The following is a 21,706-nucleotide window of genomic DNA, read 5'->3' as shown; positions in this document are numbered from 1 at the left end:
CAACACCAAATGGCAGAAGATTAATTGTAACTGTTTTATCTTATTGAAAAAAAAATGCATTTAAAATGCAGTAACCATTTAGAATACCTTGAACAAACACAGAAGGACAAAATAATCTGTCTCTTTGCAAAGGATGAGAATCCTGAGAGATGGTGGGAAAAACTGGAAGCAACAGTTTCTGTTGTATGGCAGGTTGGTGTTCTGGCTGCTTCAAGGAGTCAGAAGGGGATCCCTCAGAACTCCCCAGATAACAAGATTCACACTAACTATACACAAACAATTCTATGCTGTTGTCCCAAGAAATACTCCAGGTCTTTAAAGCTCCTTTACTCTCACAGGCAAATTAAAACTGGCCAGATGCCCCCGGGGTAGAGCTCACACACTCTGGGGCCTGGGCTCTCTGCCGCTGTTGAGGAGGTCTGTGAGTTCGCTGATGTACTTGATGGTGTATTTGAGTGTCTGGATCTTGGTAAGCGGTTGGCCTCGCTGGCTGTAGACAGGTGGCAGGTAATTCCGAAGGGTGTGCAGGGCATCAGCCAAGGTCCTCATTCTGAGCTTCTCCCTCTCGCTGGCCTTCCGTCTCCGCTGCACGGACATCTTGACTTTGGGGCCCTTCTGGACCTTGGGGCCACCAGGGCCCTGTAGGTAGGCAGGTTGGAAAGCTAACATATTGTAGTCCACCTCCACTAGGCCACCGGCCCCGTGGCTGCTACAGCCATTGCTGCTCCCATTGCTGGCCCCACCATGGCCATAGGGCAGTCCAGCCCCAGCTGGACAGGGAGAAGAAGAATAGGACTCCAGGGATGGAACTGGGGAAAGGCTCTGGGAGGGGGAGGCCTGGCTAGGCTCAAAGGGCCTGGTCCTGTTCTTCCAGTCCCAGGAGGACAGCAGGCTGGGGCTGTCCGAGGAGTCCAGGCCATCCTCGAAGCTGAGGAAGGTCTCCTGCAGGTCGTCCATGCCCCGAGACAGCTGTGCAGGGAAGAACTCCCTGGCTAGTGAGAAAGAAAGTTCTGCCGCCTGGCCAGAGAGGAGCTCTCTTTTATGGTGGTGGGGGAGAAGTGATGAAGTGGGAGAGAGGGCCGGGTGGAGGGAGTTCAAAGGAAAAAGCAAGGACCAGGATGGAAAATGAACTCCTCAGGTGTCACTTTCTCCTCATTGATAATTAGCATCCTCCAGCTAAAATGTCTTTAAACAGAACGGCCTCCAAGAGAAGAAAAAAGGAATTATCTTGTTGTAACTAAACCAATTAAGGCTGCATAACTAGACTTAGCATTGTCCTGTGGAACTCATTAATGAGGGAGCCAAAGAAAACAAACCTGGGCATATGCAGCAAGTGGCTGAAGGCCCTGGTGGAGAAGAGGAGAGTGCCCGAGAGGGCCGCTGGGCCACTTCATCCAGACCTGGCTATTTCGGAATAGATGGGATATATTGCTAGAGAAGGGGCATGATCGTGGGACAGGCAGCTCCTCTGAGCCTTGATTCCCCCCATGTCAAAAGCTGACAATATCAACTCCTAGGGCTGCTGGAAGGCTAGCACACGGAAGACACACAGCGGTTTCTTGCACTCTGGCAGGTTTTCCCAGGTTTTGTAGAGTTCAGATGTGTCCTGAATAGTCTCTACTTGATGGCAAAGACCAGCAGCTCCAGTAAACCCAGAGACTTAGGAGAAGGGAAGATCCTTCAAGAAAGTATAAAACTCTTCCTGCTTTAACTGAGCAGATTTGGAGTCTCCATAGCAAACTGATGCCAGAAAATGGAAAGTTCCTGAAAGCGAGGGAGTTTTGTGAGAATACCTGGCATTTAGCCCCCTGAAGATCTTTTTGAAATCCAGCTGTGGAGTCACACCTTGTTTTTTGAAATGTATAGGGGAAGTGTGAAATTAACAAGGGAGCCTGTTTTCCCCACCACAGCTCCAAATGCCACTGAATGTGTTAAGTTGGATGGCCCTGCTGGTTTGCTTCACTTCCTATATGCTCTGATAGACCCCGTATTTCGGAAAAGGAGCCTCAGATTCCCCATTTGTCCCACAAACATAACTTATTCTCCTTACAACTATTTCTACCAATTAGTACTAACCTCACAGTCACAGTGAGTTACATTTTAGAGTAATGTTTTTAACATGTCCTTCAACATGGTTACTTACTATCCTTTGTAACTATTTAAAAGTAATGTCAGTGATCTAATGAGAACATTGATGATATTTTTAATTAGCAAAGCTCAGGGAAGAAATTTGTAGAAGAATGCTCTTAATTGTACCATTTACTAAAGGATAGTAAACCCGAACCTGAAAAGTAATACCAGGGAAATATAATAAGTGTAGTCAATGATTCTTCCTCCTTTTCCTTCTCCCTTCTCTCCTTCCTCAACCCTTGCTAAGATGCCTAGAATGTGCTATAATTACTTAAGCAACATCACACATATTATAACTAGCATTCATATAACAAAAGCCCAGTATTTACAAATGAAGATACAGAGGCTCTCAGAGGTTGAGACTTAGTCCCAACCTCCCTGATAGGAAATGCCAGGGTCATTAGAAAGTAGTATGACAAAATTCTCCTGGAAGACTATAAAACTTGCCCTATTTTAAAATCTATTTTCTCTATTTTAGTTGATTGTGGTAAGAGGCAGGTGACCTGAAGGTGACTCAAAGAGTGTGGATTCCCAGTAGACGTAAGGTGGCTGGGTTGGTCACTGCCACCAATAGGTAGGCTCTCAGTCCTTTTAATCTAAATCTTACAGTTTACCTGGAACACTATCTCCATTCCCAGACTCTGCATTTTTTCCCCCTTTTACATATTTTTTTCTGAAATTGCTATTTTCTTGAAGTTCTATTTGGGGGCATTTTATTTCCTAAATGAGACAATACCTGCCAAGTCCTTGGTAAACTATATACACTTAGTAAGTGTATATAGGGTTTGTTATTGTTGCCACTGTCTATTCATTGTCAAACCACCAGGACCAGAATGACTTACTGTGCTGTGACTCTACCACTCCTGACCTCTGGCCCCAATCTCCCAGTGCTGCTGGCCCCAAAAGCATTCTTAAAATATGGCGACTACATGGCTTATAAGCTTCTCAATGTACAGTCTCTCTCTGGTAAGAATTGAAGCACAGCCAGACTTGCATTCACCCCACTTGTCTCCCAAAAGTGTTCTACCTCAATCCTAGGAAATAAAGGTGAAGGATAGTGTCATACCATTGGCACTGAAAGGCCTAGGCTTAGGGACACAATAGCTGGTTTTTTTCTGTCTTCATTAAGAACAAAGAAGCATTGGAAAGCCTAGAGTTCAGCACATAATATCTGGGTTTTTCTGACTCTATTAAGAACAAGTCTAAACTGGACTTGATAAACTCTTTTTGGAGAGGGTGGTATAGTAGAAAGAGGAACCAGTGGTCAGTCCTTTAGAGCAAATGGCCCACCCTCTCAGGGCCTGCATGTCTTAATTTGTAAAAGGGGACAATAATACCTTTTTTGTCTTCTTTGTGAAGATCATCTGTCAGCTGAAGAGAGTGGTGAGCATTCTGCTGCAGGGATGGGAACAGAAAATCCTAAATTGCTGACCTTCCAGAGCTTTTTCTTAATTTGAAACTAATACAAATTAAGTGCTAAGCTTTCATATTCAGCAGACTGTATATTTCCCACATTACTGAGTGATTGGGATATTTAAATATTTAATTTAAATGACATTCACTTGACTAATATGTATGAGCTATTATGACTATAATTATAACAGATTGTAAAGAGGCCCCTAACCCAAGGCCTACTCCCAAGGCACCTTGAAAAATTTCCTGTTCCTATTTTCCAAACAGTGGCCTAGAGCAACAGGTTGTCTTAGCTCCTGACTCCTGGGCCTTCATTTTAACCTCTGTGCAAATTAGAAAATGCTGAGCTTGGTTTATTTCAGCCCTGCTCACCTCCTTGACCAGTCACCTTTGTGTAAGACAGCTGCAACCTCCCTAAATGATGGCCTAGGGACCCCCTGGCTATGTTCTTCCTCTACGGTGTTAGCATTTTTAGTATTTAGGGGCTGTTCCAAACATTGGTGAATAGATAGAAAGCAGTAGTGGTGGCAGGAGAGTAGCTCTTGGAGTCAGAATGAACCTGGGTCAAACTTTACATCTGCTGCTGAATAACTTTAATCTTGGACACTTTGATCCAATCTCCCTTAGCTTTAGTCCCATCTGTACAACTGATACCCCAATACTTGCCTCCTAGAAGATGTTCTTTTGCCAGGGCTATAAACTGTCAGTTTTAAGTATAGTAACTGCTGTTGCTGTAATTATCAACTATATGTTCAGGAAGTTCTTGGTCCCTTGAGTCAAGAGAAGTTAGAGCAACAATATACACATTGACAAACATATTGCTCCCTTTTTCTCTTGGTCTCAAGTCACCTCTGTTTGGAAATCCTCCTGTGAAAATTAGTATCATCCTACATACCATGTTACTATAGTTATGAAGTTATAAAAAAGTAAAAATTGAAGCTGGCACAGTGGAGCACACTTGTAGTTCCAGCAAGCAGGGCTTCAGAAAACCCATAGACCAAATGGATAATCATCTTCTTAGCTCCTTGCACCATGCTTAAGACCTAGCAAAATAATTATCTGTACCTTCAAAGAATTTCCAAAGTAATTAAGGGAAATAAGTCATATCTATGGGTGATATTGTCACCATCAACCCTGTTTTGCTAATAAGAAATCAAGGCTCAAAACAGTTAAATAGCCTGCCTGAAGTTCTGCACCCAAACACTTGGTAGCCCCAGGATTAGAAGGTGACTGGAGTTCAGGATGTTCACTGCCAGCTCTGCTGCCTCCTGAAGACAATTGGGGACATTAGCATGACCGTCCCTGCAGAACTGTTGAGGCTGGGACTCAAGCTTGGGCTGGAAGACTGGCCTATTCATTCATACAGCCAGTGTAGACAGAGCACCAGAGATTAGCCATGTGCTGGGCACTGTTGGTGCTAAAGTGATGTCCAGCAGTACCCTCCTTATCCTCAGTTTCATTGTTGGAGGTTTTAGTCACCCCGGGTCAACCATGGTTTAAAATATTAAATGGAGAATTCTAGAAATAGACGTTAAGTTTTAAATCGTGCACTATATAGAGCAGTGTGATAAAGTCTATTCTGTCCCACTGTATCCTGCCAGGGACATGAATTGTCTCTCTGTCCAACATATCTGTGCTATATATGTGACCACCTGCTGGACACTTAGCAACCATCACTGTTACCTGGTTGACTGCCGAGGTACAAGAGTGCCTTGCTGAAGCGACCCTTGTTGTGGCCTTCTTCCTTCACCTCGTCATTCACTTCATTTCATCCCATGGGGTCTTGGAATGGATTCCCTGAAGATAGCCTATATGGTAAGTTTGGACCTTCGTGCCCTCATTCCTAGATTAGATGACTGCATGAGACATGCACCCCCACAACTACATTCTGTCCTGGGCAGTGCACAGGCCCAATTCTTATAGTCCATCAGAGACACTGCTTGCTTGGCCAGATACACAACCCTGCCAGTGATCAGAACAGTAAGGATATAATAGTAATAAACTTATTCAGTGCTAAGTGCTTTATATGGCTCACTTCCTGCAAATCTTGCAAAAATCTTTTTGTGTTCCCATTTTAAATAACAAAAAAACTGAGGTTTAGAGAAGCTGAAAAATTTGTTCCACATGACAAGAAAGAGGAAGTGGAGGAGCATGACTTAGACCCAGGGGTGCTGCTGACTTCAGTAGCTCCAGACAGTCAAGAGGGAATTACTCCCTTGGGAAGAGAGAGGTGAGAGAGGGTTTTGGAAGGCCCCTGTGCATGTTGCAAGGTTTGCATTTTCTTTACAACTCTGAGTTTACAATTCCAGAACCAAGGCATCTGTCTCCTGCCTGACATCACCACCATTTCCAGTATTTTCTGTGGCCTTGAGCACACATATTATCAAGCAGATGATAAAGATGGTATTTACGTTTTTTCCTATAATTGAAACTTTTAGAAAGAATATTTTATTCTTTTATAAATCAAACACATTATGTGTCAATATCAATAATAGTAATAACACTTTCAATTTTTCAGTACTTAGAGTATTTTTCTGTGCTGGGAAGTAAACCAAAGGGCCTTCCTTGTTCACACTCTTTCCTACACAATTATCAACACAGGCCTTACCCTCATCTTATAAAAGAGGAAGCAAAACTCAAATGCTGAGGATGTTGTTCAAGGTCATGGGGCACAATGACCACAATCTCACCGTACCACTGTGCCACTGAGACACCCATAGCCAACTGCAGGAATGTCATCAGTTCTTGCCCTCTGAGCCTCTCTCCCTTTGACATTCAGACTCCTGGCCATGCATGTCTTGATTTCCAGCTGGTCTGGCCACTGTGGTTTTTGCCCACCCTGAGCACTACACATTCCACCACCTTTGCATCTTCCACAGTTCCTTCCTCCAGCCAGTCACGCAGATGCTACTGGCCAGCCCAGTTCCTGGCCTTCCTGCCAGCCAAGGGACCACTGTTAAGAAAAAGGGAAAAAGTTAGAAACTTGGACTCCTTCACTCCATCAGGCAGTCTTAGCACCAACTAACATTCAACAAAAAAATAGATGTTTCTGAGGCAAGTGGAGTACAGTAGTGTGTGTGTGTGTGTGTGTGTGTGTGTGTGAGAGAGAGAGAGAGAGACAGAGAGACAGAGACAGAGACAGAGACAGAGAGACAGAGAGAAAAGAAGAAGAAAATAGCTAAGTGCGATGTGATATCCTCCCTATGTCCTTGACCTGGTAAAGAGAAATGAAAGCAGCACTCCCCTGTGTGGTTACTGGTCACAAGCTCCCATGTTGTCAAAGCTGTGAGAGATTCAGCACATCCACTGTGAGGTCCTTTACAGCGTGACTTTGTCACTGCCATCATGCTCACCACAAACCAAGGCAATAGCAAAACTGTTGGGCGCTCCTGATTTGAGTTTGTGGCTCATTGTAAAGGTTAAGAGTAATATTTTGGTTTCCCTCTCTTTAAAGATGACTTGTAGTACATCACACAGTATGTGAAGTAGATGATTTTTCACAATCCAAGCCTTCAACCTGTGGATAGGACCAAGCAGCAGACAATAAAGGAATGAAATAGACTCAGTTGATAGAACAGACAAAAGACAGAAGAGAAATATGCTAAAATGTGGAGATTTTTTAGCACAGAAAGGAAAAAAAAACCACTGTGGACTTCTCCAGCCATTCCTGAAAATCCTCTCACTGGAAGTTACGCTTAGTCTACCCGTTAGCAAAAGGTGTTCTGAGGAAGAGCAGCGTCCTCCCTCTGGATCATCTGAGAGACTTCCTGTCTTGTGAGCACGTTTACAAGGTGCACTCCAGAGCAAATCTCATCAACTCTGCACAGTCAGAATGTCGATTTTTTTTGCCCAATGAATGTAGACAGAGGCCAAGGCAGCATGACTTTCTCTAAAAAGAATCAACTCCCAGGTATCTATGTCCCTGTAGGGTCACCGGCCCCTGAATCAAAGCCTTTTTTTTTTTTTTTAATATCACTAAATATGTTCATTTTGGGGGAAAAAAATGCCCAGTCACTATGTCTGCCATAGTGGGCATTTATGTGGAAGACAGGGAGGTGGCAGAGAAACATCAGAGCAGAGGAAGGTGCAATAAAAAGAGGAAGCAGAAGCTAATTCTCCCCAGAGACCATCAGGGAAGGATGTTTTGGTTATTTTTATTACAAAGGAATAAGAAGCTGCTCAACTTGTTCAAAAATTTTAGAATGTCGACACGTACCCCATAAAGCTGAGGTTTTCCACCAACTGGAGATGGGCAGTATCTTTGAGTGAGTCACCAATAATTCTTCAGCAACTGGTTAGCAAGATTTAAAAAAACAAAAAAACCTCATGTGTTACATTTACACCTACTTCCCCTTTTAAGTCAGATTCTTTATTACCACTGGTATTTGGGGTGGCATTTTAATACCCATGTCAAAAAGTTGAAAGCAATTTGTGGGGAGGTTGTTCTTCAAGGATTACCCTCTGTTCTTGTCAGTCTAAGGATCAGAAAAGAGCAGTTACTTCTTCATTCTTCTCTAGTAATGCCCAAACTCCCATTATTAAAATGAATTTTAAAATATTTGGGTAGATATTTTCATTATGAGCATGCTTATTTTCACAAAGTTTGGCTTCCATTTTTGACCATTTATAAGTCAGATTTCTGTTCTTTCCAAGTGAACTTCTGCAAAGCAAATACAAGGCAAAGAACAATCTGAAAAAAAATTTCTCGATATTTTCATGTGAGATAAGCAAATATGATAGCCAAAAGGTTATTGCCATGAAGAATACACACAGATTAAAAAAAAAAACACACAAGCTTGCCATTGGGGAAATGAATAGGAGCATGAATAAACAGCTCACAAAAGAAGAAATACAAGTGGCTAATAAATGTAGAGAAGACGTTCATCTCACTGGTAATCAAAGACATGTAAATGGGAGCAACAAGGAGAGGCCATTTTTCACCTCTCAAATTGGCAAAGTTGGCAAGAGGGTGAGGAACTGGTCCTTCCCACATACTGCCTGTGGGAGAATCAACTACTGCGAGTTTTAAAATACTATAAAGTCTCTAAAATACACTTTAGACTTTGAAACTACTTTTAAAGGACTTCATTCTATAAAACTAAACAAATTTGCAGTCAAATATTTATGGACAAGAATATTCACCCATAGTTATGGGAGTAAAAATGTAGAACCAACTAAAATATCTAGTAACAAAGAAGTAACTGCATAAATTATATCCTCTTCATATGATGGAATGTTTTACAATTGATAAATAAATCATATTTATGAAGAACATTTAATATAGGAAACACAATCTCATATTAGAGTTTTTAAGCAGGATATGGAAAACTTCACTTAGATGCAATTTAAATTTTCTTTCTCAAAGAAAGGACAGTAACTGTTAAGATGATGATATCTGGTAATAGAAATTGCAAGTAAGTTTTTCTTTATTCGTTGTATTACCATTTTGAGAGGTAGTCTAGTGTTGTAGTGGGAAGCCTAACTCTGGAGCCAGACTTCCCAGGCTCAGAGCTTGCTGCCTGCACTTAACAATAAGATCATAAGAAGGGGACCTCTATGTCTCAGTTTCCCTGTTTGTAATGTGGGGATAACGCCCCTATCCATGTCTCAGGGTCCTTCTGAAGATTAATATTCATGAACAAATTCTGGGTTAACTGGCCTGAGCCATAACAAGCACTGAACAGTTGGAGGTTGTTAGTATTATTCATACCTATCAGTATTATGTAACCTTAGAAAAGCTATTTATTTTTAAAATTACAATATTAAAATCAGTGTCTAGGCAAGGCTGGCCTAAATGGGTCCCTGTATAAGTGAAACAGTCAGGAATCACAACTCAGAGTTGAATCAAAGCATCTGGGTAATATACTTATTTAAAAATTAAAAGAACAATAAAAAAAAAAGGAAAGAGGAAGAGAGGAAGGGAAGAAGGAGGGTGGAGTAATTGATTAGGTAGGTAGGCAGGAAGGGAAGGAAGGAGGAGGGAATGATAATAGGAAGTGGACAGGCAGGACGTGGTAAGTCCTCACTGAGACCTTGTTGGAGCTCCACACTCAGTGAGTAGAGATGAAACAAAAGGGGCAACAGAAAAAGGTGGAAGAGGAATCACTATTCCTTGTTCCCACTAAGAAAAGACTCCAGTCTTTCCTCTCCCCGGGTGCAGTTACTGAGCAGGCGAATGGCTCTCTCGGCTTCTGTAGGCCCAGTGATCGGGCTCATCTCCAGCAGCTCTAAAGGCCCGATGACCTCTCCCACAAGGAGTCACCAAGTCCACATTCACAACATGCCCTCACTTGCCTGATGTCAAGCATCCCTGGGGGAGAAGGGAAGCACATTTTCAGGAGAATCCCCAGGTTCCTCTCCTGGATCGGATTGGTAAGTCTAGGCTGGGGCCTGGTAATTTCTTTTTTTATAAACAGTTGGGAACTAACAACTTGAATAGGTGGACGACCTCCCCAGAGTCAAAAGCAACTGAGCCAAGCCAAGAGCACCTCCAGTATGGGCCATTTTGTCACAAGTAATAAAATCACAGAATACAGGGAACAGGACTAGAGGATCTGTAGACTCTATAACTCTTTGACATTTTCTTGCTACTAAAACTTCCCCTTACCTCTTGACCAGTAGATTACCCATTCCTACTTCCACTGTCAGTCTCCTGGAAGGACCCACTGTCCCCATTAGACCCAGGGACTTCTTTTTTGTGTCAATGACTCCTGCTTTCTTTTTCCAAGGCATGTGAAATGGGACATCTTGACACTCCTAGCAAGAAGAAAGTTCCTACTTGTAAGATCTTGGCCATGTGATACTAATTAATAAAATAACCAGGTAACTTAGCAAGGCTGAATGTGCAAGCATCACCCAACTATAGGCAATGATGTAAAACTGCCAGAGAAAATTTTGTTCTGTAAGACAGCGCTTGTTTCGGCACATAAAGCAAAAGGAAGTAAAATTTCCCTTGATAACTTCTCTGCCTGTCACTTAAGACTGTGCATGGTTTGGGTCATCCTGCCCTTCCAACTCTATGTAACTATGTATTCCAGATGACTCTGCACTGTCCTGAGACCACATTTCTTTTTTCAGTCTTTTTCTGGGCTATGTCCTCAACTCTATTGTCCCTTCCTCTCCCTTGACTTCTCAGATTCTCCTAGTCCTTCTAAGCTATGACCAACTGTCTCGTCCAGAATCCCTCTCTGCTTCCTCCAGTCCTCAGTGACCATTTATCTGTGCATCCCAGGTCAGCAGTTTACTGTATTGTCCTATACTTTTTCCAGAACCTTTATTTGTTAAACTTAGAATCTAGAATCTTTATAATTACTACACAGAAATATTGTTTTAAGATTTTCACATGTGTTACGTACGTCTTTGGAGTATCAAAACTCAGGAGGTGGGTAATGTCACTGGAGAGTTGGGAAAACCAGTGTGAAAAAGGTTTTTTTTTTTTCTTTTCTTTTCTTATGTTTGTCTGTGGAAAAACTACCCAGTAAGTGGCACTATTAAAAGACTACCTCTGGAGAAAGGAATAACAGTTTCCCCCATAGGAAAACTTGGAAACTCAGAGTGTAATGAAGGGCTGTCTCTGTTGTCCAGACCCACCCAAGGGACAAGATATCACTTTAAAGAACAGCTGCATCATGGGGCTGAGACTGGCATCCACATTCAAATGACAGGCTCCTTACTGCAGCTGTTGCTGCCTTTAGACGCTGGACAGCTGTTGCCAGGAGATGGATTCAAATAGAACAGAGGAAATAGAATCCTGCCATAATGACCAAGGCTGCATGTATGTGTACGATGTTTTCCCCACTCCTAGCTCAGTGTTCTGAAGATATAATCTAAGTTTCCCTTAAATGAAGGCCAGGCGTGGCAGGTGTAAGGGGAAAAAACCAAGGCAGAAAGAGTCTTGAGCTAGCCTTTGTCTTGAGCTAGCCTTGCCCAGCAGTCTTAAGAATGAATCAGAGAGCCTATGGGGGCTGCACAAGCCTTCTTAATCATTCACGACAGTGTTTAATTGTGATAGCCACTGTCCTGCAGAAGTGCTCTTGGCAGAACTGGAGACAAGACAGTGGGGTGTGCTGAGGACCAGACAAGGGGATAAGAGATAAATTCTCCACTCCTCTCCCTTTCCTTCCCCATAAAAGAAGCTGTTGGTAGCGTTCAGATCTGAGTATTATGCTCCAATACTGATGCCATGGGAACTGGGACTGTGATGGAGTCCCTGGCCTGTCTTTGACGCTCTTACTGCCCATTTTACTTGACACTAAAGCTCCTATTTCTCCCTCACCTTTCCCTTTCCTCTGTCTGAGTGTTCTCTTCATGCTCTCTCGGGAAGAAAGGCTGCACACACCCGTGGCTTGCACAGGCTTCTGCCTAGGATGAGTGGTTGCATTCCACTGCCTGTCCTGCTCTTTCTGGCAAACTCTGCCCAGTCAACTCCTTGATGTTCCTAGTCTGCCTGTACTTGGTGCTTCATGGCCTAGCACAAGACTTTCCTGCTACAGGATAGTCCCCCAACTCTAAACTGGGGACGGTCGGGACCTGCCCTCCTCTCGTTACACTCTGCTGTCCGACTCCAGCTGTACACCCACTTGCTTGAGAATGTCTAGTTCTTTTTTGTAAATTTTTTTTAGTTGTACATGGACACAATATCTTTATTTTATTTATTTTTTATTTTATGTGCTGCTGAGGATCGAACCAGTGCCTCACACATGTGAGGCAAGTGCTCTACCACTGAGCTACAATCTCAGCCCCGAGAATGTCTATTTCTTTGCTCTTTTATACTCACATTCCTGCTTTAAATTATCCTATTTTGTGTTGGGTATCCTTTTCAAAGAGTTATGAGCCTTTGTGAGCACTTTCCATGCATTTTGATTTGTACTTTATCTCACAGCTTAATGAACAGGCAACCCTAGGGGATTGGGACTATTCCTGCCCATGTTTCTCAGCTGAGACCCATGGCTTAAAGAGGTAGAGTAACTTGTTCTAGGTCACACACCTTAACTCTTTGCTGTGCTGCTTTGCATAAATCACCACAAATCCCTTTAAGAAGAATGCAAGTTGAGAATTCTAACATAATGTTTCAAGTAAATCACTGGGCTGCCTTTTGGAAAATAGGGTACTCCTCTCCAAAGGCTGGGCTCTTGCCACCATTCCATGGTCTCATCTGGCAACAGTGGAGTCAACCATGGGTTTGGTGTCTGTTGGGTGCTTTACACTGATGGTGACAACCAGCTTGAGGACTTCCAACTCCAGCTGGTTCCGCTGTGCATTCATTCATTCTTTGACCTCAGAGGACCTACAAATGAACTTAAACTTTGCTCTCCTTAGGTGTCTGCTTTCTGGAACACTGTGATCACATCTCTGTGGGCACTGCCTTGAAGGTAATTCTTTACTGATCAAAGTGATAGCCTCTATTCTTAGTGGAACCAATTATGGTTGAGTTGAGGTAAGCCAGTGAACTCTGTCAGGAAGCCTGTGGCCAGAGCATGGACTGGCTCAACCTGTTTTCAGAAGAAATCTGTGCTGAGAACACATTTTTGCTACAGTTGTGTTTTAGAGATTTCAGTGATCACATTAAACCCCCAAATACTTTGGAAGCCAGTACAGTATGCAGGTTACCCAAGGTAACCAGCAAAAAGGAGGCTGAGTATGTGGTTCAGAGCCCCCACTGCCTCTCATCCACACTGTGCAATCTGCAGTGCAGGATGCAAATAATTGGTATCTGCTCAGGCTCAGCTGCCTTTTTCAGCTCCTTGTGATATCCTGTGTCCCAACTTCTTCCTACCCTTACTCTTCTCAAATGAAACCTGCTCTGGATGGCTTTCTGCTTCCTTAAAACTGATTTGTCAATTACCCACTCTTATCTTCCAAGATAATGTGCTTTAAAACATCTAGCCAAACAAAATCATTCTCTGGGAGAAACATGCATGTGAATTGGCTAAGATATTACCTATCTTGCACCTAGAAACTGTGCTCCTTCTGAGAACCCAGAGGCAAAAGTCCCAGACGTGCCTTCAAAGAGCCAGCACTGTGCTATCCAAGATGGCATCCACTGGCCACACAAGGCTACTGAGCCCTTGACATGTAGCCAGTCAAAGCCAACATGTGCTGTAAGTATAAAATACACACTGACTTCCAATTAATGGGAATAAAACAATGTATAATATCTCACTAGTGATTTTTATATTCATTATATTTTGAGATAACAGTTTGAATATGTTATGTTAAATCAACGATATTGATGTAATTTCCCTTATATTTTTAAGAGTGGCTACTAGAAAATGATCATGTATATGGCTGGCATTGTATTTCTAATGCAGTGATGGTAGATAAATGAAGAGAGAGATGATGCTAGAAAGTATTGTAAAGACACTGAAAATGAGTGTGAGACGAAAAGGAGACATACATTTCAGTTTTCTGAAAACAGAGGCCTCAGAACGGGGTCTGGAGATAGGATTGTAGAGAAAAGTCTGGAGCATCCACACCTAGATCCAAGATGGGGATTTTGTCCTCAGGAGGTGGTGCTAGAGCCCGCCTCAGTTTTCAAGTCAAATTGCCCATCAGAATACCTGGGCTTGGTAATTCTTGGGCTCACTGCCCTAAACCTCATGAGTCAGGATTCATGGATGTGGGGCCCAGACATCCCTGTTTCACAGAGTTCTTGGGTGACTATCCTGTAGCTCCTCTGATCCCAGAAAAACTGAGCTCAGAACTCCCACAGAAGTTCTGGTGGGTTTGCACATTTCCCCTTCTGGGGGAGCAGAAGGAGGACTTATTAGATGAAACTTCTGTTACCACCTAAGGTACTCATTAAGAGGCCCTTCCTAGGTACACCGAGAAATGATTCTTGTCAGGAGTAGTACTGTAATTCCACAAAGAGAGAGAGAGAGAGAAAGAGAGAGAGAGAAATCTCTATAAGCTCGTATGTTATCAGTGTGAATAATGATCACAAGCTCTTCATATTTTCATATCAAATATAGCCATAGGAGATTAAAAGCAAGAAGAAAGAATGAGAGTTAAGAAGGAGAGAAAAGGAGAAAGATTTGTTATTCTGACCGTGCATGATTAATGGATCTGTGGATACATGCCATTATTTTCCTTCTCTCTTTTTTCCCTTTAGCTCTTCACTTCTCTCCTAGATCTACAGCAATATCTCTTGATCCAGAGGCCCCCCAGAATCAGAATCTAGGCAGTGGGGCCCAAATTTGTTTTTATGAAAGACTCTTAATGACTTCTGGGAAGGCTGCATTTGAGAGCCACTGGCTTAGAGGTTTATAATCCTCAGGATTACTTACCTGGCACCTGATCCAGTACATGTTGTCCAAGGTATTTCCCTCTTCATTGCTGGTCAGTCTCCTGTGTCCTACCTTTCTTTATTCTCTCAGTACAATCTCAGGACTCACCTTGGCATGGAATCACTCAGTGCCATTTTTACTGGGGCAGAAGGGTACTACCTTCTTCACAGGGAACCATCAGGCTGACTTTGCTCGTGGAAATGCCTTGCTTCCGGATTGGTGAATTCACTTGACATTCAATGTATATTTCCTAAGTACTGTATCTATGACATATCAAACACCTTACTATGCACTTACTATGCACCAGATGAGGTTCCCATGCCAGGGAGCTCACTGTTTAGAGCAGAGTCCTCAGTATAAGAAAGGTCAGGATGGGCTTCAGATGTGCCAGAAAAAAAATGTGTCTATTTTATTGATAAGGAGATCTACACGTATTATAAGGCCTTAAAGTTGTTTTGCATAACTCCAAAAAGGCTAAGAGCTACTGATGAATTGATAATAACAATGAGTGCTAATAATGGAAAGCTAATAAAAGATGCCAAGTAGGGATACTTAGAAATACTGTCAAAAGCACTTATTTGCTCCATAATGAGTAAGGTGAAGATGCAGAAAAGTTTCCTTAGGTAGAGAGGTCAGAAGTGGCAATCTGTTATCATGGTAGTTATGTGAGGTTACATGGCATTTTTGAGGAGAATGGGATGTGTACAGCCAGTCAAGAAAAATATCTTGGTAGAAATGAGCTGAGTGTACCCTACAGAGCAATTGGGATTGGGCCAGGGCTTACTGATTAAGATTTGAAACCACAGACCAGTCTCACCTCCTACCCCTGCTGTTCTGAATGCTAGACTTACAGCTGTGAGGTTGGACGGGGAGTCAGAAGAGAGCTTTCTTCTGGAACAGCTCAATCCACACCCAAATCTATACTGGGTGATAAGGAGGAGAGATTTCTGCTTCTGTGGCTATTTTTCCTGGAGAAGAATTTCCTGAACACTTCCTCTGTAGCTTGGAGTCCCAGACTCTCAATCTGCCCTCAGTGCACAGTCCAGAGGTTTCTACGAGGAGCTCTGATGGGGGAAGGGAAGGATCACTCTGGAGTGGAGGTGGGATAGGGTGGGGGAGCTGCGGCTAGAGCTTTGAACCTGATCTCTCAACCTCAACGGGAACATACAGCAACCAGCAACAACTTTCTTATGGCTCCCAATTTGGCACTTCTGAAGCCTCCTCTTTGAGAGTGGGGGATGGATTTTCCAAGGAGGAAAGGAACTTGCAGAATCTTCTGACTTGTCATACACAAGCCTCAGAAAGTCTTAGGAGGGGCAATGGCCCTGTGAGTGTCCTTGTTTTTCAGGGAAGCTCTCTCGGTCGCAAAATAAGACTTGGGTCCTTGTGACTGCTAGACTTGGCCTACTTAAGTCCACAAAATGACTGAATTCATTTCTTGTGTTGGTTCTTTGCTCTTCAGCACAATGAGGGATTTCCCAGGCAAACCAGACACCTCAGGCAGCATGGCTCTTGACAGAGTACCTGCTTCTCAGGCCTTTGCTATCTATCAGTCACTGGAGTGCAGACCCTGGCCACACTGGCCTTTCACTGTGGAACTTTGAGACGTTTGTTTCTACAAGCCAGAGATTATCTGGAACACAAGGATGATAGGTAATTGGGCCTCACTGACTTGAAGAATAAATGAGACAAAGCCCCTACCACATTGAGGTATTCATTAATGTGACTTGCCTCTTTGGTCTTCCCTTTAACATAGCAAATCTGTATTCTAATAAATGTGACAACATTCTCTCAAACTCAGTTTCCCATATGGTTTTAGGATTCCCTCTAGCTGCAAAAAATATAAAGATCTGAGACCCTGTGCTTGTTTCCAATAGCCTTTCTTTGGAGGAACTCTGTTCCACGGATTCCATGGAGTTGCATATGACAGTTTCATACCCAGACATGCAGCTGTTCATGCAATGGTCTGTGTGAAAGATGAGTAGGAGAGGAAAAAGGCAGGGCCCAGGAAGAGCGCCAAGGAAAAGACAGCTGCAAGTTGGTCCCCAAGTAAATCAAACTGTGACGTTTATTGGGCTATTTCCAAAATAACCGGAGCAAGAAAACTGGAATGCAGGATTACCTTTTCCAAGAAGGATCTTAGCTAACAATAGCCAGTCTTGTGTGCTAAAATCAGCTTCACTTAAGGAAAAGGTCATATGGGTTTAGAGAGACCTGGGCTTTAGTTTTCTCTCTCCCACTTCTTACTAGGGATTTGGGACAAGTGAGTTAACTTCTCTGAGCCTAATTTTCCTCTCCCCTTTAAAAGAAAGGTAAATGATAGAAACTTTGCAATGTAATTGTGAGGTTAGGAAGTAAGAATTGTTTGTGTTAGGAAGTAAGAAAAACACTTGCTCTATGGTTGGTATTGGATGAACAGGAGCTATGTGGCTATAGACACATCATGCCAGGAGGCCTGAAGCTTCTGGATCTGGAGTCATTATTTCTTACATTTGTATCTGGTATAGAGTAGAGAACTGAGCAGGTGGGGGAGGAAGAGGCAACAAGGATGGCGTGGGTGGGTAGAGAGAAGAAAGGAGATCAAAAGGCCTATAAATATCTGTCAAACTTTAAAATGCAAATCCCCTGCCTGTGGCCCAGTTGGGACCAAATCTTTCATTATCACCTTCCTGGGAAGGGCTTGAGAGAAAGAAAAAGGTTAATTATAGTCCTTCCCTCTGCAGAATATTTTGCTTTTGTGGTCATTTATCACATTGCCTGGCTATGTGTTAAATGTTTCATTCAACCCAGACCAGGAATCATGGGTGGGCCTGCAATCTGCATGGCTCTTGACAGAGTACCTGCTTACTGACTGGCTGAATGTTGATTCTGGGCATAGAAAATCATCTTCACTATCTGAGGGCCTAATTCTCAGGGATCCCTGTACTGCATACTTCATAGGGAATCGTGATAAGAGACAGCCCTCAGGAGGTGCAGTGGTGGCCCTCGGAGAAACTCTTGTATGGACTGGATAGTCCCTACCAATGGCCAGGGCTCTGTGCAGCCCCACAACTTGGGCATATATGATGCTACAGGGCATCTCTGCCCTACTGGTTGCTCCCACAGAGATAACCTCTTCCTATGAGTTCCACTGTTCACCTGTAATTTCTATACAAAGTATGGAACTTTAGGTAAATGCCACAGACACCGTTGAAAGTAAGAGGACCACTAATCACTTGACACTTTGCAGGGGTCGGTCCATCTAGTCCCCACCACAACTACTGCTGTAAATAAAAAAGAAGGAATTTTTTTCCTTCCATTCCTCTTTTTCTCTTCTATTAATGGCCTCATTTTCTCATAAAAACATATCTGTATGTAATGTGTGGGTTGTTGTTTTTGTTTTTTGTTTTCCTAGACAAGACTCTAACAAATGTCCCTAGACTGGACAGCCCTAAAACACATGGATTCATTAAACCCTTACCTGGATAAATTCACCTAAGTCTTAATCTGACAGTCTTATGCTTCCCTTTAAATGGCACCCACTGCTCAGGGCTCCTATGGAAGCCTGCAAGGACCACCTGTGTCCTCCCTGACTACTCTCATCTGCATGCTGATGTGCTGCAATAACACATTTCACATCCAGTACTTACTATATTTGTTGTCCCAAGAACAAAGGAGTTGGGCTGGGGCTGTAGCTCAGTGGCAGGGCGCTAGCCTAGCATGCATTAGGCACTGGGTTCGATCCTCAGTACCACACAAAAATAAACAAATAAAATAAAGGTATTGTGCCAAACTATAACGAAAAAAAGAAAGAAAGAAAGAAAGGAAGGAAGGGAGGAAGGAAGGAAGGAAGGAAGGAGTCTGGCATCACAACCAAGTTATAAATATCTTGAAAGGAGGGAACAGATATTATTCCAGGCCTATACTTTATACCAGGCCTGACCCAGCCCTGAATTTATCCTGAAATCACAGCATGTTGGTGGTCAAAGCCTGGGCTTTGGCTTTAGATAGATTTGGATTCAAAGGTTAATTCATGCTCCATCCATTTGTTCATTCATTCATCAAGTTTATATAAAATGCATGCTACTTTTAAAAGTTTTGGGGATATAAACAAAACAAAGTTTATTCTGTGTTGTTAGAAGAGTGAACAATAACAACAAAGTCTAATAACTTGTGTAGAAATTAAAAGGGTGAGAAGTGAAGAAGTGAAGATTGGAATGGGGAGTGGCTACTTAGCTGGTATGGTCACAAAAGTGCTAGCTGAAAAGCAGGGACTGGGAGTGATGACGAGGGACTTGGGTGAGGGAGCAGCAAGTGCCAGAGCTAAGTGTGGAATGAGCTTGGTGTGGTCAGGAGAAAGCAAGCAAGCTGTCACTCCTGGGGCAAGGCGAGCAGGGGACGGAGGCAGAAGATACGATGGGGGAAGCAGGGAGCTGTGTAGAACCTTGGAGGCTCCATGAGGGAAGCAGGGACTCAGACTAGTCTGAGTGTGATGGGAAGCCCGGGAAGGGGGAGGTTAGAGTGTGATTTTGTTTTCAACAGATTTATCTTGCTGGTATATGTGCAACAGAAGGATATGAACAGGAAGATCAATTCAAAGGTTATTTTAGTTGTCCCTGCAAGAGATGATGATACTTGCCCTGTGGAGGTAGCAATACAAATGTGACCTCAGGCATGTTGTTTTGATCTCTTGGATTGCTTTCAGGATGAGCAAAATATACACTTAACACAGTTAGCAAAGGACCTGACTCATTGCAGGGACTGTGGAAAGGTGATTCAAGTAAGAAACGAACACTAAAGAGATGTTAATTAACGTTCCACTAAGAATTTGCAGATGACCAAGACCGCAGGACTGTCTGTTCTAGGTGGATAGAGATTTGAAGGAGAGACACTTAACTTCTGGGAAATTTGGAGCTCTATGCCTTTCTCATCCTACTTCTTTCTCACACCAAAACCTCCTAGCATCCTCAAGTGTTGATTGTAGTTTTTTTTTTTTTTTTTGTAGATGGACATAATACCTTCATTTTTATTTATTTTTTATGTGTGCAGAGGATTGAACCATGCCTCATGCTTTCTAGTTGTCTACCACTGAGCTACAATCCCAGCCCCAAGTAGTTGGCACTCTGAGCTACTCTGATTTAGTAGTCAGTGTTGGATGAATCAGACCAGTAGAGGTCATTGCATCTCTAATGCTTGGTTTCTTTAAAAGTGCCCCAGACTTAGATGTGGAGTATGTAAATGCTTTAATTCTTGCCAAAGCAGCAGAAGGAGTGGGGAGACAACAAGTGGAACTTTATAGAGTTATAGCAGCTCTGAGTTCAAATCTTGGTCTTGCTGTTTACTGGATGTTGACTTTGGATAAGCCCTCTTGTATGTAAATAGAGACTAAAAGTGCTTCTTTCAGAGATTTTGTGGGGAACACATTAGGAATATGAAGACTTAGCAAAGCATTTGGTACACAGTGAACATGCAATATGTCTGACTTCTTCCAGAATACCCAAGGATATTCTGTGTAACACAATTTCCAAATCATGTGAACCTACTCGTAGTCATTTGTGCCCAGTGATTTGTCTCTTTTCTTTTTATATGTGAACTAGGGTCAATCATTATCTCAAAAGGTATAGATTATGACCTATTTTAAATACATCATTTTGATTCATGAGTGGACATGGCAAATAAAATCAATAACACTAACTTTGTATATTGACCCACATCTTTCAAAAGGGTGTTTTTCCTCAAAATGTCCTTGAAAGTAGGGGGAAGAGGTGGTATCATCACTGCTTACAGACAGAGGCTAGCTGAAGTCTAGAGAGGTTTGCCTGATGTCATTCCTTTCTATCAGAACTAGGATAATTATCCAGGCCACTGCTTCCCTGGCTTAAGAAAATGTCCTTTGTCTGTCTCACAGGATGTAGACCTGGTTGTACTGAGTCCTTTGACACCTCTCCTAAAACTATTCCAGCTGTGAAGCTGAGGGCCCCTCAGAGCCTGGACTGGAGACCTGTTTAAATAACCCTGTAAAATAAGCCTCCTGGCATCAGGCATTCAGTCAGCATTTTCAGTTTACCAAAAATGTAAATCATCTTAGCAATAAACACATTGAAGCAGTATCTGCAGCCAGTAGTGCTTGAAAATAAAAAGGCAAAGGACCTGGAGCTGAGGTTGTGACTCAGTGGTAGAATGCTCGCCTAGCACATGTGAAGTGCTGGGTTCGATCCTCAGCACCACATAAAAATAAAGGTATTGTGTCTTACTACAACTATATATATATATATTTTAAAAGGAAAAGGACCTATAATCTACCTTCATGTGGGTGGAGACTTGTAGCCTACCTTCATTCTTACATTGATTCAAAGCATTAAAAGAACAGCCTTTCAGACTAGACTCCCAGTTGAAAGGCAGAGATCTATTAAACAGCAGATTTATTAGGATGTTGGAATAGAAATCTTTGCATTTTTGATCTGATAATTCTAAATATACAAGCAGTTTTTGCCATTTTGGAAGGTCAACATTTCTTGTTTTGGCACAAAATAATACCGAGGAAACACAGACAACCTCTCTTAAATTAGTTCTACTTTGGTGCTTATATAAAGAAATTTTCCAGGGCCAGGGATATAGCAGTGGTAGACAGCTTGACTGGCCAGTGCTGGGCCCTGGATTCTGGTACTACAAAAATAAAATAATAAAAACAAAGCAAATAAACAAACAAACAAAAAAAAAGAATTCTTCCAAACCTGAGCAAAGGATTCAGTCATTCTGACCGCAGAGGGGTCAGACTTCTTTGATGGTGACTCTCTCCTCCATTGCCAAACAGGCAATTTATCAGATTTATCTGGCTTGGGCCTAAATGAGCTATCCAGACAATCATCAGAAAAGGTCCATGTTTTTTGGACAATCAT

General features: G+C 42.6%; 1 protein-coding gene across 1 annotated transcript; it reads right to left on the bottom strand.

Moving 5' to 3' along the window:
* Positions 1-375: 375 nt before the first annotated feature.
* On the bottom strand, positions 376-957 carry Msgn1 (mesogenin 1). The gene has a single exon (XM_076832648.2). The coding sequence runs from the start codon at positions 955-957 to the stop codon at positions 376-378; it is 582 nt and encodes a 193-aa protein (XP_076688763.2).
* Positions 958-21,706: the final 20,749 nt, after the last annotated feature.

This window comes from Callospermophilus lateralis, chromosome 14, assembly GCF_048772815.1.
Source record: "Callospermophilus lateralis isolate mCalLat2 chromosome 14, mCalLat2.hap1, whole genome shotgun sequence".
Taxonomy (NCBI): domain Eukaryota; kingdom Metazoa; phylum Chordata; class Mammalia; order Rodentia; family Sciuridae; genus Callospermophilus; species Callospermophilus lateralis.
Note: the sequence above shows the minus strand (reverse complement) of the source record. Positions and strands in the feature narration are given on the sequence as shown.